The following is a 17,731-nucleotide window of genomic DNA, read 5'->3' on the forward strand; positions in this document are numbered from 1 at the left end:
GACTTTCTACTCAAATCTCCTCAGAACAGACACCCAAATATCCTAATTTACATTTTAGCTCCAACTCCTCTTTGAAACTGAAAGTGAAACTTTTCATGTCTCCAACATAAAACACAGAAACGTATAAATTCATATGCGGTACAATCAGAGCCTTTCTGAAAGTTTACTTTTTAGTCTAATTTCCCATCAGCCTTTTATTAGTTAAGTTAGCTACCAGGAACTATGTCGTTAGCATTAGTACACCATAAAAGCCCCATTTGATTACCATGGTGACCCAAATGCTCCACTGGTCGTCACTCTAACATTTCTCTGGATCTTTGTACTCATTACTTTTGGTATATATTTGTTTTGTCTTGGATAAGGTAGCTGAGTTTACATCGTTTAAAACTTCAAATTTAACATTAAACACTTTAAGATAAACAAAGACAGAGCTGGCTTCCGTTCACCTGTTATCAGGTAGAACTCCTGGCCTGTTTCTGACTTGTCTCCAGCTCCGTCTCTCCCACGAGGCTTTCTGAGACAGACCTAAAGCTCCAACTTTGTTGAGGTCAAGTTCAGCTCTCCTAAACAAACAGTTCCGACTCCCATCTGCTTGCCACTAAGTAACAAGACTTGTTTGAAAGTCATCTGACGGGGGACAGCAGATGCACAGGAAATGCTTTTGATCAAACAAAAGCGAGAGCGGGCGGTGGGGAGAAGTGGGCGTGATTGTGAGGACATATGCGCTTGAGGACTTGCATATGCCTTTGTTTTTCGGGGCGCATGTCTCCGAGTAGTGTGACGTGGAGCCCATGCGTGTGTGTGTGTGTGTGTGTGCACTTCTTGGCACCGCCAGCAGGTTTCCTACAAGGCAGAGCGATGGTGGTAGTAATCCTACTGTCTCTTGGCTCCTCTGTGTCTCCGTGTTTCCTGGTGCCATATGTGACAGGGCAGGCGGCTGGGTGGACTGTTTGTGATGTGATATTGTTCAATGAGATGCCTTGAGATGAGAATACGTTATTTTTTTTTATGAATAGGGAGGAGGTCTGTGGAAACAGCTGCATGCCAGACCAGTTGGCACTGACGGCTATAGTAAAGTTTTTTTTCTTCCTCAGTTGTTTTTATAAGGCCCATTAAAATAAGCTGATGCTAGCACTCTGCTACCCAGTGTACCCTCTCAGGGATACTTTGTCTCACATTTATGTCTCTTCTTTCTCTTGCATGGGAAACTCGACTGTTTCATTTAATTAAAAGCCAGTTGATTGTCTGTTTACAGGATTTAGAGCATCTTCCAGTAAAAGCTTTTTTTTTTTACGACTGTTATTTTGCTTGTTTAAATAGCGTTTTGTATTTAGCTGAGCATTGGTTGGCTCCACGAAGACACACCCACAACTTATTTAAAGGGACAGAACCCTCATTTCACACATTGGGTCAGTACGCAAACCTGTTTGAATCAGTGAAAAAGTAACTTTCGCACATTTACTCGTTAACTGCCAGTAACGACAAAAGTCGTCATTTTAAATCTAACCATTCACTGCCATTTTTTTTTTACTGTGTGGGTGTCGGAACGAGCCCCCGCACCGTGAGAACAAACATCCCAGTTCTAAAGCTGATCTTCATCCACGTACGTCACACGTCACGTGATCAGGAAGCAGATCATCCATGTGTTAGGAGATCACTTTGGGCCAATGCTGTAAAAAAAGTGAGGCGCAAACCGGAAAAGCTTCTGCAGATCACAATTCAACAACGTATTATGAAAGAACGGATAACGTTTGAAACGCGCAGATTCTTCCTGATGTAAGAGGGTGAGTCTACTCTTTGCTTTGGTAGTTTTGGCGTTGACATCATCAAAGCACGCAACGCTCTGTAATTCTTGAAAAAACTGTAAAAACGCTGAAAAACGCCAGCAGCGACGGGTTTGACTGATCAGGAAACAGCTGGCAGTCAATGAGTTAATGCACAGAGGAATGGAACCCCCCCCACACACACACACACACACACATACACACACACATCAGTACAGACTAAATACATTAGAAATAGAAATATCTGAGCATGCAGCAGCGAGTATGAACCTTTTATGATCATGGAAATGTAGTATTCAGTTAAATATAGAGGGGGCGGGGCTTAAATCCTGTACCGAAACCAGCCACTAGAGGCGCTTGCTGGATTCCTGCTTCAAAGTCCAGGCTGTGTTCAGATGTCTGGTTTCACTATTAATGTTCTTTATCACTGTTCTACAATCTGATCCTGCATGAGCAACTGTAGATGCAAAGATACATTTAAGGAGAGGTATTGTGGGAAAAGGAGTTTTTAACATTTTGAAGGCTGATGCAGCTAAAATGTGGACCGCTACTAGCCTTTGATCTACTTTAAAACGAAGTGTGACACAAACATGTTGTATTTTGGTTGTTTTGTGTTGTATAAGCACATTTCTGTGCCGTGCATGCGTTGGTACTCACTCCTGGGCTCACGCGGTCCATCCACGGTGACCTTTATAGCTCGGTGATAAGTGGCCACTTGTGGAGGGTTGGTGAATACTGTGATTGTCAGCGTGAAGCTCTTGCCTGTGGTGACATCAAAGAACATCAAATGATGTGCAGTCCGTGAAGACAATGACTGGTATTCATCTCTAAACCATCCCCAAGTCACAAGTGTGGAAGGGATCACACAGCGGCAATAAAAACCAGGACAAGTTTGACTCGGAGAGGATTAACAACAGAGAACTGCTGATTTAAGAAGGTCTGTGTAGTTGTTTTGGCAGAGTCTAAACAGAAAGATGAAAATGAAGGAGCCAGTATCTCATTATCCAGAACCTCTGATGCAGCGTGAGTGGGCGAGAGGCATTTTAATAGTCACTTCCTCTCTCGATAATCCCCAGCAGTTGCTGCCTTGGGGTGGACTGCTTGTCTGTGCAAGTGTGTGCGTTCTAATGCTCACGCACGAGGAATGCTGTGAATCAGATGGCAACAGCCAAGTCAGCAGCCATGCTAACGTCTGAAGCATGCAAACGCACCACGCAACACGTGGGAAGCAGTAAGGAGGAGGCAAGGGAAGGGAGGGGGAGGCGGGCGGTGGGGTTGCAGCAGCTGTCCGTTCAGCTGCGTGTGTGCCCCCCCCCCCCCCCCTCCTGCTTCTAACCTCTCTTATGATAAAGATAGGATGCACATACCTGATTTAAGGTGCACAAGAATGTTGTGGGATAAAAACAGGACACCTGGTGCTCCACCATCCCGTCTCCCTTCTGTCTTTTACCTGCCATCTAATTTGGGCTTATTGTCCAGCTATTCCTGCAAGCCCTATTAGGTCTAATGATCTTATCAAGAGTATCCGATTCCTCTCTTAATAACCTGTCGGACGCATTTATGTTATCACCTCTCTCACTCCTTCACCCCAGCTGGCTCTATCCTCCTCTCTGTGCATGACGCTTAGCTATCTAACATGCTATCAGTTCTCTGTGCTTGTTCTTATCTGTCACTGGGGGGGGGGGGGGGGGGGGGGGGGTGTTCATTTCAGACACCTCGTAGTCTGATCCACCAGGGCTCCTGTGTCACTTCCTGTTATCTGTGTCACCAAAAAAGAAACAAGGGACACACGCAAGGTTTCTGTGACAACAGCACCTGCATCACCCAAACCTCTCCCTCCTCCCTTTTGGACAGCCTGAGCGTCGGTTATGAAAGATTTCCAGGACGAATAAAAGCATCGGCTCCTTTAAAAAAAAGTTGATTTAATGACAAGTGACGGGAGCAGTAAGTGGAGTAAAGTTTCGTTCAGCGAAGCCAAATATTTGAGCAATGTCATTCGGCTGAATGTGAGTTTGTTTCATTCTGTCAGCCTGATGAGACGGAGCGGTGGGGGTGGGGGGGATGGCTTCCTCCCAACAGTTTATGAGCCTGAAGGAGCCGGGTCGTTTCAGGTGAAGGAAAGGGACAAAAACCTGCTTTATGGGATTTTTCACTCCTTTTGAAGTGTTTACATGCGTAAACATTGTAAGTGTTAAATCTGTGGAGGTAGCTTCCTGAACAGCCTCAGTCCAGAGAAATGTCTTTTAATCCTGCAGCTGTGGTTCTGGATGTTTATGAACTAGTGTGTGTGTGTGTGTGTGTGTGTGTGTGTGTGTGTGTGTGTGTGTGTGTGTGTGTGTCAATCACATAACAAAACACAATAAAGACCAAGGACCTAAATGCACTTTTGCTTTATAAGACATTTTATTTTATATTACTAATATCTAATTAATTAGACTTAATTATCGTCATTTGTCGATACAAACAGCCTGCTTTAAATGAGCTTTTTTCCCTTCTGAACTCGTTCTCACACTACAGGACTGAAAAGCTAGTGGCTAGTTGGTGTATTGCTGTCATCTCAAATCAGCACCCTCATAGAAAAAAAACCAAGCACCCCATAATCCTGGGATGAACATGAAACCAACACAGAAGTAGCACATATTGCAGTTCCACCCTCATCCACTAGGGGCTGGCACCGGAAGTGAGCAAATCCTCATTGACTCCCATGTTTAAAATGCTAATTTCACAGCAGAAATAAACATGTTTACAGCCTGGTTCAAAAACGTTTTAGGTTTAATAGATCTAGTTTACATTCATGACAACTCTGAGGGGCGTGAATTTTTGTAATCCTCCTGTTGAAGTGGAATCAAATGATTACAATTCTGAATAATTAATGAGCATCAGAGCTACGTGACTTCAGAGCTAGCTCCGGGCAAAGGCCTCAGCCTGGCATTAATAGATGTTCGGCCATTTCGACTCTCTAAACTTTAGTTTTGTCTGTGTCTGTTCGTGTTTAGGTGTTAATCATGGAATTATTTGGACAAAGAGGGCAAACCGTGGTTGCTGACTGCACTAACAGATCATCCGCGCAGTTCCTGCTTCATTTTTATCAGGAAGTAAAATTATATTTCTGTACTTTATTTTGCAGGTTCTGAAAACGATCAGTTGCGGGGCAGCAGTACTCAGGTGGTAGAGCGGGTTGCCTCATGATCGGAGGGTCATGGGTTCACTTCCAGCTCTTGTCCGGGGTATTCTACTGTTGTGTCCTTGGGCAAGACACTTCACCCAACTGACCTGTGTTGGTGGTGGTCAGAGGGGCCGACAGCGCTAAATGGCAGCCTCACCTTTGCCCAGGGGCGGCGTTAGGCCCGGCTACTTGGGCTCAAGCCCCGAATGTTTTATGAAAAGACTAGTGCGTGTTACGTGTGTGTGTTACGTGCGTGCGTGTATTAAGCCCCGGATCTTCTTCAGTCCTAAATCCGCCCCTGCCTCTGTCAGACCACCCCAGGGCGGCAATGGCTACAAAGCAGCTTACCATCACTAGCAGTGTGTGAACGTGAGAGTGTGAGAAAGTGTCTTCGAGTATCCTAAAAAGCACTATATATGTTCAATGCATTATTATTATTATTATTATTATTATTATTATTTGTTACTTTGTGTTCCATTTGCTCGCGCCAAAGCCCTTTTGTTCACTCAGCTCCTTCTGCATGGAACAGGCTGAAAAAAAAACTGGAATTTAACCGAGATCATCTCCTTGAATACATTTAAAACCAGACTGAGAGCCCTTGAGACGGATTCCCTGTGTTGTGACTGCCTTCTGTAATTTAGTGCATCACATGTTTGCGTAACTGAAATATTTTGTAACTGTAACTTTTGCTGCCTGGTCTCCTTTGAAAAGAAGACTTTTATTCTGAAAGGGACCTTCCTGGTTAAATAAAGAATAAATAAATGAAATAAAATAAAATGCTGGTCAATGGCGGATCTCTGAGGGAGACCAAAGAAACACCACAGTTCTTTTAGTTGACCCTGCTTCACTTCGAGTCGTTCAACCACATTTTGCTCGCTACTAGTTTGCTGGTTGAATGGGGGAAATTTTATGCGTTTACCATAACATCGCTTGGTCACTTGGGTGTCCCAGAGCCGGGACCATCGACAACGGTGGACCAGCAAAGCCTGATATCCTCGGTCAGCTTACCTAGTTATGATTTCGTTACTAAGCAGGTCGAAGGTGCCTTTACTTTGGAGTCACTCTACTGCATTTTTCTTGCTAAAAACGCCCGGTGAAACTCTGTTAGCTTTGGTTTAGCATGTAGCTAATGTCCTGCTGATCTCCGACTGTGTAGCATGAGCTGATGTAAAAGGCCACGGCGCCTGGCTACCATCGCAGTGGTCTGAGGCTCCGCCTTTAATTCAACGATCCGGGTCCGTATTAGATCTCCACAGGCGACCAGCATGACTACAGCTTTCCTCGGAAGCCAAGTGGCCGTGCGGTTTGGCTACCCCTGAGCCCCTTCATAGCTTCTTGGGTTAGCTAAGTTAGATAGTAGCTATATTGGTTCATTTGTTCTAACCGTAACAGCCCCACCCTTAGCTCCACCTCTTCTCTCATTTTTGGATTGTCTGGGCACGACGAGACGTGTGACACGGTCAAAATGGCGGTGGTGGGAACCTCCCATTTGGAAACAAAGCCTTATAATTCAAGCCTGTGGACATTAAATGTCCAGTGTATATGTCAATATTTCAATTCCAAGTTTTCACATGCAATACTAACATGTGGCATATGAAATTAGCTGCTCCCGTGTGAAGTAAGAACACATACCATGAACTCTTGTAAACATGCAGCAAAACATGCCTCATCAACATGTTAAACACATGTTTTGTACATGTTTTATATGTGAATTTGGAATGTTTTCACATGTTTTAATGTCTCCAAACATTCATAGCAGTCTATGCAGCAATACGTCATTAACCACTGCTGCCCACTGAGCACTACATGACCTTTGACATGATTTTGTGCATTTCTACTTCATTGAGTTGAGTCCCACTGAGACAATAGTACGGATTATAAATGATGTTGGGAGTCAAATCTTAAAATTTGATAGAATGAGGCTGTTTTTTTGGAAGAGGGATCTGCTTTGGATGTGAATCTAGCTCATGATCCTAAAGGAGCCACAGCAACTGTCCAAACCTCCTAAATGAGGCTGATGTCGCTTCAAAATTATATCACAGCAATTCAAAGAACTTTGTCACAAGATTTACAATGATTTGGAAAAGATTTCATCTGTGACTTGTGAGGCCTATTTCATTGTTTACCTTCTCTGATTCATGCTTACACATGATGAATCACATAGTTTACACTAGGGAAAGGAAATGTGTTGAAATGTCAGGTTTTGTGTTAATGGCACAGCCATATTTTTAATAGGGCTGTCATAAAAAATATTTATATTAGCTAATAAAAAATGTGCCCTAATTATATATACTAACATTAGCATCATCATCAAAATTGCTAACTATTTTTAATTTGGCAGAAGTCGTTCTTTCCTGAACTTGACACCAGGATGTAATAGAGGTGCTACATTTAGGATATTCAGGGTTGAAAAGTAACCATAAAATGAATGTAAAGAGATGCAGAGCCTGTTTAAAATAGCTGCAGTCAGACTAGCCGTTAGCTCATCAATCGTGTTGGGGGTCAACTGTATTTTTCCCAGATGAGGCTGCAATCCACAACAGGTGAGAAGGCACAGAAACCTTTTTCATAAGGACCCATAAATCTCTGAGAGTGTGGAGGCTTATGGAGATAGGAGCTGGGATTTGGCTCCTGGAGTTCCAGGGATCATTATGTGGTTGCCTCTGAGGGAGTGTGGCCACTAATCCACACCGCTGAACCTAATAGCTCTGTGTGAGCTGCAGGAGCAAACAGGAGAGTGTGTGAGGCCTCACCTCTGCCACTGCGGCCCACAAAGCGAAGATCATTGAAACGTGCTACTTGGTTCTTCATCACGCCCGAGGCGTTCCGCAGCTCAGCGGAGTAGTTCTCATCATTCCCGGCCATCACGGTGACAACCGTCCCATCAGGTATGTCCCCCAGAGCGACCACCTGTCAAAGGCACACAGGGAGAATGCAGCTTTGGTGGAAATGATTCTCTTTCTTTCTTGTCAAGCAGCAAAAACGGTTTAAAAAATGATCCAAAAATCCAAAAACATTCCCGTTTTCACCCCCAACAGCTCATCTACCCTTACTGTTTTACATCACGCCATTCTCCTCTGCGTCATGTGGATAAATGGATTTAATTTGATTCCTTCTAAACGCCTCTGACACCAGGATGTGTGTCACTGTGTTGGTGTCATTAAGATTCCTGGACGCAGTAATTACAGAGCAATAACAGCAGCTAAATAACACTTAGATATATTTCAGAAAGTGGCACATTTAATCTGAAGCCAAGCTCTGAGTCTTTGATCTGGCCTTGAAAATATGCCCGCTGAGTAATTAAGGGGGCCTTTTTCCAGTGAAATATCATGACAGCTGAGAATATTGGAAACATAACTCTGAGTGGCGTTTAGAGGTTTGTTTGTTTTTTGTTGGTGTTTGGGCTTCTATGTGCAAAAACTCAAACCTTAAAGTTGTTTATTTCTTATAATTAAAACAAGAAACGTAAAAAAGAAGAATAAAATGTCTGAAATTGCAGGAAAATAGCATTATTTTACCATAATTGTTACAAGACATTGTAAATAATGATGAATGAGTTAAATAAGCATTTAGGATGTTATAGGTGTTTTTTTTTAAATTATGGGTTTTTATTAGTAATTTTTAAACGTCAACTAATTTTAATGGAGTCACGTGTCTGCTTGGGTAAAGGATAGAATATCTTTTTTTTAATATGAAATCTATATTTATTTAACACATTTTCAAAAATAAAGTGAGGTTGTAGCACGAAAATAAACATTTTCTGCAGAATTACTGCAGTATGTTTGGTCACATTTCAGACTTTTTATGAATACATTTTCTGTAGAATTAAAAAATAGTTTATTTCCCCCCATTTTACCGTTAAACAACAACACAAAGACGCTTGAATGAGACCATGTTTTTTCTGACTCACCTTAAAGGCGACAGGCAGCGTCTTGTTGCACCGCCAGTGGGAGGGCAGAACCGAGCAGAGGAAGTTCGGGCTGTCGGTGCGCACCAGCTCGGCCGGGTGGTCTGCTATGATCTCGGCCATGCTGCGGTTCTCGTGGGGGCGCAGCCTCGGCACCGCCGCTGCCGCGTCCGGCTGCCCGGTCGGTGAGCTCACGTCGTTCATCTTCCCTGGGACCGGCTGGAGGCTGCTGGACGGCGGACTGAACCTCCGGCTGGCGCTTGGATCTACGGGAATTCGCATCACAACAACCGTGGATTATAAGAAAAAAGGCACAGCAAAGATCTCCAAGTTCTCCCTCACACACACACAACCGGGAGTGTGTGGCTCAGCTCGCGCTTCCAAACTTTCTCTACTTCAACAAGCGACTAAAAAACACACGAGAAAGAAAGAAAAACCCTAAAAAAAGAACTTGTTTTTTAAGCTTTTTCTTCGATCCTCTCCCAGACAGAGCTCGTGCGCCGTTTAACGCAGGCACACGTGGAAATAAATAACATCAAATAAATCTCCAAGCTCGTAACAGGCTATACAATTACAAAAAGGGCAGGTCTAAAAAGGAGCAGTCGACCCAGCCGCTCTAAAAACTTTTGTCTGTCTTCCTTTAGTTTAAAAAAAAAGTCAAAGCGCAGCTCCAGGTGCGTCATTGAAGTCTTTGTGCCAAACTGAAAGGCGCTCTGAAGCCCCGCAGGCTATCTTCACCAAAAAAAAAGTGTTCAAAGTCAATAGATTAGGCCTTAACAATGTTTAACAGGGAGATTTATAATCCCACCAAGTCCGGACATATATTTCTGAAAGTTTTTCCGGTCGAGTCGCGGGGTTAAAAATAGCTGATGAAAAAAGAAGAAAATAATCGGCGGTGAGATGAAGGAGGAGGGAAGCGGGTCCCGTTTTTGTGGCCGTGAATGTGGTTAGTGTTTAGAGGCCGGGGGTTCCCGTGCGCAGGCTTTTTGTGGTTTATATAGCTCGAGCGCGCGGTAATTACTGCGCTGATGCGACTCCAACACGTGGTGTCTGGAGTCGGATCCATTCCCTGCGCCGCGACCTATCACGCCTCTGAAGCCTGGCCCGGACAGATGTTTGCTTTAGCGCCTCTGCCTTGAGGAAAACACGCAAGTTCCACGCCGTTTTTGCGCACAGATTTTACGCACCGACATTCCACGTCTCCGCTGGACCGTCGGCGCGCTCCTGTCTCCGAGGCTGCTCATGATTTCCAGTCAGCGCATCAGACCGGCTTGTCTTACCAAACGACTGCTGGTAATGAGCAAGCGCCTCGCTGCGAGAGCCGCGGCTGTCCGCGAGGCTGGAGCGAGTGAGTCACCGGAGCTGTGAGTCAGGTAGAGAGGAGCAGGAGTAGAGTTTCAGCCGGTCGCAGGGGAGAGCTGTTGCGCAGGTGTAGCTACAGGTATTCAGTTATCGACATCCAGTAAAGGCCTCAGAAAAAAACAACTAAATAATACAATTTATTATTTTATAAAAGACAGAAAAACAAACTTCTCTGGGGATTTGTGCACCGGAAGAGTTGGAAAAACAACACACACGTGTTTCATTAGAGGAAAATGAAACCACATGGACACGGCGCTGAAAGATGAGCTCCTATAGGTCATTCCTGCATTGCGCAAATTACGCACGACTTACTGTTTATTCTGCAAAATTACAGTTATTATAGAAACATTATTTGCGTTCAGTTGTTTCAGATGTTTAACTCTTTAATGTCCACACAAAAGGCAACACAATCAGAGCGTTTAGCCTTTTGTATAAATGGGAATAAAATAGATTTTAATGCAGTATTAGAATAATTTATGGTAATGATGTTTACATTTCTAAGTATGTTTTAAGAATTGTTATATATATATAGTTTATTTAGGTTTAATATCATAAGATAAAATGTACAAAATGTTCACCAATCAAAAGGGTAAACGAAGCTCTTGAGCTCTATTAATTAAACGTCATCCATGATTTAATGGATGTATAATTATTTGTTTTGTTTAAATTTAGTGAATTGGTTTTCAGTCATAAAAACAGTAAATATTCCCAAAAAGGATCACCTCTCACCCTGTCTTAAATAACCCAACTTCAGTAAACTATGGTCATTTTTCAGATTAACCTTTTTTTTGGGAGGGATATTTGCTATAAATTTTGCTGAACTGTAACTGAATTGTGCATATATGTGTCATTATTGCTTAAAAGGAACAAATACATAATTTTATAGCAAAACCATTCAACAGCACGATGAAGCTGTTCCGTGTGCCCTCTGCCTCTACTGTAGAGGGCATCATTTAGCCTCAGTGACTCTCTGGTTCTCAGCTACAAACCTCTCATCTAATTAGCCATCAGCCTCCCAGTGAGTCCTCTCAGAGCGCCACATCACACAGCAGCATGTGTGTATTACCACTCTTCGCTCCCTACTCTTTTCTTTTTTTTCCTTCCGCTGCTCCCCAAACAGGATTTTATTGCACTGAGTCTTAAAGACAAAGGCCTTTGATACGGCAGGCCTCTTTCAAAAATAAATTAAGTCTATACAGCTGGTAGATCTGTGGGTGGGGGGTGGTTGTAGCAGGGTTAAGCCAAATGTCGTTTTAACATTTGATGAAAGAAAAACAAAAAACGATGATTCGGGACAACATTAAACGCTTGTCTGTGCGTTTAAAACAACTGGAATACAGTGTGTGTGTGTGTGTGTGTGTGTGTGTGTGTGTGTGTGTGAGCATGCGTGCGTGCACGTGTACTCAGATCTGTTAATGTTTGGATGTGGGAGGAATATATATATATATATATATATATATATATATATATATATATATATATATATATATATATATACATGTATGTATGTATGTATAAAGTCTGGGACCACTGACACGCATCTGGCACCTCATCATGTGGATGGAGAGGAGGGGGAGAGTGATTGAGTTACACTTCCCCTTCCAGAGCGCCGACCGCCCCCCAACACCAGAAATATGGTTCACATTGTCCAACGTTCTCAAAGATCAACTAACAATTCATGGATGGATAAATGTGAATAGCAGTAATTAAACCTGTAATAAACACGGGCTTGCAGGAACCGTGAAGGCAGTTGTTCAGATGGAGTTTGGTTTCAGCTCGGATAAAGTTGTGGAAAACATCCAGGAGAAAATTTAATTTGGGAAAGGTTGCAGCTGAAATGAACTAGACACAGATTAATCAGATGTATTGTCTTTAACGGGGATTTTTGTTTATTTGATTGTTTTGGGAGTGATGCATTAATAAAGGATTAAAGTTAACCTACAAGTTGTGTGTTGGCAGCTTTCATTTACATTATTTGTAAGATTGTAAGAGCTCCAGCTCTTTAGCATTATTAGTGCGTTGCTCAGAAACTCATGCATCTGTCTTCTGCTGGAAGATCTAAGTACTGCAACTGCAAGAGTCCATTAATGTTCATTGTTCACTGGCAAGTCATCCTATGAACCATGAACCATAGACAGAGTTCAGTCGGGGGTGGAATCTACGTTTGTCTTTGATGCTGTCTCTGAATGCTACTGGACAGTGCTAGAACGAATCAGAGCAATGAGAAATGGGGCACGTTTGTCACTACGAAAATATACCGAGTTTTCTGCCATACACCATCAGAGAAGGAGAAGAAGCAACAGCAAATGCATCCTTTTTCTAAATACATTCTTCTATCTACTCGTGTCTCAAAGAAAGCCCAAGTCTAAATCGTCCAAAGATAATGGCTAAGTTGTTCCTGAGCCCCTGCCATCATTGTAGTTTTTCTCCATTAGAGTGGCACTTAGCACCATTAGCCTTGGTGCTAAGTGTCAGATGATACCTGCGTTTCAACCAGCTAGCCAATTAGTTTACATTCTTGCTGCTGCACGGCATTGCACTGCATGTAATACTGGAGTGTTCCACTAGGGGGTACATCAGAGCCAGGTTTGTGAGTACAACCAAAACAAACATGGCGTCAATAGAAGAGATCAGTAACTGCTTCATTCTGAGATCATGACAGAAAAAAGAGTGGTGGTGTCGTAGATGGTGTGAAAGATCTCTAAACCAGAGACGGAGTCACCATGGTGAGTGTGTCTTGCTTGTTTTGTCAACTCCTCCTACTGGTGACTCGTTTATTGCAGCGTTTGGACACATCACATTATTTTAGGGCGACACGCACAAACAACACTTCAAATCAACACTAGTTACGCATGGCCGCCATTTTAAACAGCAAGTATATTCCGGTCCTAAGCTCCCTAGCATCTCTCTACAAACAGCGCTGTGATTGGTCCAATCTAAAATGAGCCAATGGTAGACCTTCTGAGGCTCAGATGGAGCGTGGCTCGGTTGGTCTAGATCGGTTATTAAATTGTTATACAATAAAACCAAACAGCTAATTTAAGAATGATGTTAATATTCATTTGAAGAGTTCATTTTTTTTGGATTTGTGGTTTTGGGTTTTTATTTGACTCGTCAGGTCATAAAGGGTTGAACACACTGTCCCATCACAAGTTACACAGTTTCTGCACACCCTCCACCCCCAACCTGACTGTGACTTATAACCTGACCAGCTCGGCTCACCAAAGACTGTTTGTCCCATCTGGCTCCGCTTTGCACATCCAGCGTCTGCCTTCCAGCTCCCAGTAGCACAGGATATACGTTCCACACTCACACGGCGAGGCCCTAACTCCGTCTGGGTACGGGGCCGAACCCGGTTTTAGAGTTTAAAAACCCGAGGAGACAGCAAAGAGGCTGTTCGTGTGCCAGCTGCTGAATAAAACATATCAGTTCTCTGCTTCACTCTGGCAGATTTATTACAAGCAAAAAGATTAACTTTTGATTTAGTGCATTTCCTGGACTGTTGCTATTGCCTGATCTCGCTCAGCATTAACAGATCTAATAGGATGTTGTAATGAATCTAGAATAGAGCCGTTCAGTCATGCAACAGGGCTGCAGCTCGCCTGGCGCACAGCTGCATCTTCCCTTTCTGCTCTGGTGTTATTCATCTACTGTGTTACACTGGCGCGGAGTCGTAGCACAGTAGGAGACGATGCTAATGCTACAGAACCACAGAGTACCACATAGAGCAGGATGTGCCGATTGTGATTTATGGTTATATTGTGTTTCCGCCTCGGTTTCAACTGTTAGTTTTCTGAAAAATGAAATGAAATCAAACTCAGCTGAAGTTTTGTGACTAATTCTCCTGTCAAGATATCAAGCGTGTAATAAAAGTTTCTGTTCTCATTCCCTCTTGGAATGACACAAACTGCGTGAACCGCTAATATGCACACACACCCGCCATCTATAATGTTGGCAAGCTATATGAGTAAAAGCTTTGTGTGTTTGTAAATCTAAGGCTTAGATCCCACCGCGTCAAGTTAGACCCAAAATAATGAGAAAATATGCAAATATTAGGCTGGAATCTCACTGAATTGCAGAGGTGTGACCAAGTCACTGCTTTGCAGGTCACAAATAAGTCACAAGTCTTTCCAGTCAAGTCTCGAGTTAAGTCCAAGTCAAAGACAACCAAGTTCAAGTCGAGTCCAAGTACTTAACTTTGAATCTTCAAGTCATAATCAAGTCATCTGTCCAACTTCAATTTAATGACAATGATAATAAATATATTCCAGAAATAAAACTTCTTAAAGCTTCATTTATTTGCTCAAACAAGCAGAAAGTGCAACTGAAACTGATTATAAACAAAGTGCTGCTGCATTAGGTAGTGCAAGATCAAACCCAGAACGAATAATTATTTATGATTTTTGTCCATGTCGTGCCACTTTTGTACTAAAATATCAAATATGCTCAAGTCAGGGGCTGCACTGTGGCACAGTGGTTGTCTTGCAGCAAGAAGGTCCTGGGTTCGCTTCCCAGCCTGGGATCTTTCTGCATGGAGTTTGCATGTTCTCCCTGTTCATGTGTGGGTTCTCTCCGGGTGCTCCGGCTTCCTCCCACAGTCCAAAAACATGACTGTTAAGTTGATTGGTCTGTCTAAATTGTCCTTAGGTGTGTGTGTGTGTGTGTGTGTGTGTGTGTGTGTGTGTATGTGTGTGTGCATGATTGGTTGTCCTGTGTGTCTCTGTGTTGCCATGATTGGCACTCTGTCCAGGGTGTACCCCGTCTCATTGCCCATGGACCGCTGGGCACCAACGAGTATGGGAGCACTTCACTCTAGATGTCATGAAAAGACGGGTGACCTGCAAAATATGCAAAAACCATCTAGCATGGCACGGAAGCACGACGTCCCTAAGTGAACATTTGAGACGAAAACATGTGGGGGCAGATGCAGCAGAGGAAGAGCCAGCCCGGTAAGTAACAGAAAATAAGCTAAAGCTACACGCAGATCAAATTTGGGACTTAGTGTTTTAGCTGAGTTCGTTATAGTGAATGTTAAACATGTTTTATTTTTTTTGCCGCATCAGTCTACGGTGTTCTACTTCTGATTGACTAGATGCAATCGTGAATCTCCGTGTTGTGAGTCATGCGCTTGCCAAATTTAGCACGTCTGTTTATAAGAATGTTCTCGTTAAGAGAAAAACGGCACAAACCCATAACTATGTTCCTCATTCAAAAAAGGACAACTCCGCGGAGAAAAATATACAGACGAGCTGTGTCCAAGTGAATATAACGCGGCATAGTTGTACGCTTTCAATTTTTAAACACAGGAGAAATTCAGAAAAAGTCATTTTTTTTACTATTAAAAGGCTGTTTTACTATCTAACACTGTAAAACGCCTCACAACGCATTTTTATCAAAATAAATGATCACTGTATATTGTTAATTAATTCAAATAATATAATATTGATTTAGTGTTGTAGTGTGTGTGCTGCTTTATTTTATATGTGTACTTATGACAGTCAGTTTGTGTTTCTTATGCAGAAAAAAAACAAGCAACGATGGACAACTACATGGGGAACAAGACACTCACCCCCCAGCAATGCTTCTGACTTACAAACTCTATTCTAGATTCTACATAACTTTTTATGGAATTTACCTCATATTTTGATGCCAAAAAATTATTCTGGACTGATATTTTGCACTGTTTAGCTCATTGTACACTGCTGACTGTGTTCATGTGCAATAAAATCGATTGCAGTCAACTGCACAATTCTCCTATGTTTTTCTTTTTCTTAACTGAAATGTATTCATCACTTGTATAGGTTAAATAGCTAAACAATAACAAACCGATTAATTGATTAATCGAAAAATATTCGACAGATTAATCGATTATGAAATAATCGTTAGTTGCAGCCCTAATATATATATATATATATATATATATATATATATATATATATATATATATATATATATATATATATATATATATACATATATCGGAACAAACTGCTGCAGTTGTGTGAATGTCACAAAGTTTAATTAGTCACAACAAGAGCTGATTATGACAAAATCTGCTGTGAAGACATCCCTTTGAACCTTTCTGACAAGTGAAGCAGGCTGCAAGATTTAAAGAAGCAATACGTCATGGCCTCTTTGTAAAAAAAATCAAAAATAGAAAAACACAGAAGTACATTAAAGCCCTGCAAGCCTCACTAAGGGGTCAAAATTCAATAAGAAGGGGGCCAAAATATATTGTGATCAAAAAGAACAAAAAACCGAAAATACATCTTAATGAGACGTATAATTTTTACCGTTAATCTCTGGAAATATCCATTGACTTGTTGTTGAGAATGAATGAAATGATGCCCAGATGTTGAAAAATATTCCCGCATTTGTTACATTTAACCATAAAAATTTGTTCTAAAATCCATTAGAGTAGGTCTAAGTATGGGCAATACCATGCTAGACACCATGTTTCCTTCTACGGGAGCCTGTGAGGAAAGAGTGTATTTACTGATTTGTAATGGTTACAAAACTTTCTCCACTCATAAACCTTGATGTTTTGCACATTTACCTCTTTGCGCGCTGCCAGTGATGAAAGGGAGTCTGATGTGTTTGTCATTTTGCTGGAGGGTGTGCTCCCAGGGATTTTTGACCCTGGTGCCCATCCGTTGGTAAGGTCTTACTTAAACACAAAAACACTGCCTGCTTGCAATGATTTAGATATGTAATGCCCCCTATTGCCAGGGAAAACACACGCCATCATTTTAATGATCTGCTATGGGCAAAAATGATGAGAAAAATATATAATTCTTTGGAAGGTAGAAAACTAACGTGCTGTCTCAGAAAAAAGAGTGTGAGAAATTTCCTCTGTGTCGATGTGAGGAACTCACAACCAGTAATCCCAGCTGTTGTTTTCTCTAAGTGTTACAACCCATCACTTAGTTCTTCACACTTGATCTGATTGGTTTAGATCACTCTGTCCCTTCAAGAAATTAAATCATTGTTCGTTTATCTTTGGCTGACATTGAATTTTTTTTGCTGATCTGAAACATTTCAGTGTGACAAAAGAGCGAAAAGATCTGTAAGCGGGAAATCTTATTTCAAAATTCATTGAACGCCACCTGAGTTCTGACCTGGCTTTTCCACCAGATGCATAAGCGGTGTGTAACGGAGTAGGCACGTTTCTGACACAAGCTCAGTGCTGCAATCCTTCCCACCAGGAGTGTTTCGGGCGCCAGTCGGCAGGGAAAGCGTTCCACTCAACTGGTCTGGCGAAATCACAAAATCACTGGAGATTTGATTGGTCAAACGCGATTTCAGCAGTTCATGAAAAAAGAGGAAATGGCAGCACCCATCCAAAAAGTCTGTGTTTACCTGGACTACGGGGGTGTCACAGGTAATAATATATTCTTTTTTAATGGTTATCTAACTGGAAAGCTGCATGTGTCTTTTATTTTGAAAGTTTCTGGATGTTTTACACTGCTTGACTTTGGACTTCCTGTCTGACCTGATCGGAACTGCCGAGCT

General features: G+C 42.3%; 1 protein-coding gene across 4 annotated transcripts in view; it reads right to left on the minus strand.

Annotated features, from left to right (window-relative positions):
* Nucleotides 1–17,731, minus strand: part of runx2b (RUNX family transcription factor 2b) — a 59,752-nt gene that overhangs the window by 25,614 nt on the left and 16,407 nt on the right. For 2 of the 4 annotated variants that reach the window (XM_015948180.3, XM_015948178.3), the window contains exons 3-5: nt 8,861–9,123; nt 7,704–7,860; nt 2,442–2,546 (exon numbers count right to left, since the gene is read on the minus strand). In XM_015948180.3, the coding sequence (XP_015803666.1) occupies nt 2,442–2,546; nt 7,704–7,860; nt 8,861–9,123 (525 nt within the window). The other 2 variants (XM_054748419.2, XM_015948181.3) reach the window with 2 other exon arrangements.

This window comes from Nothobranchius furzeri, chromosome 2 (assembly GCF_043380555.1).
Source record: "Nothobranchius furzeri strain GRZ-AD chromosome 2, NfurGRZ-RIMD1, whole genome shotgun sequence".
Classification (NCBI taxonomy): Eukaryota; Metazoa; Chordata; class Actinopteri; order Cyprinodontiformes; family Nothobranchiidae; genus Nothobranchius; species Nothobranchius furzeri.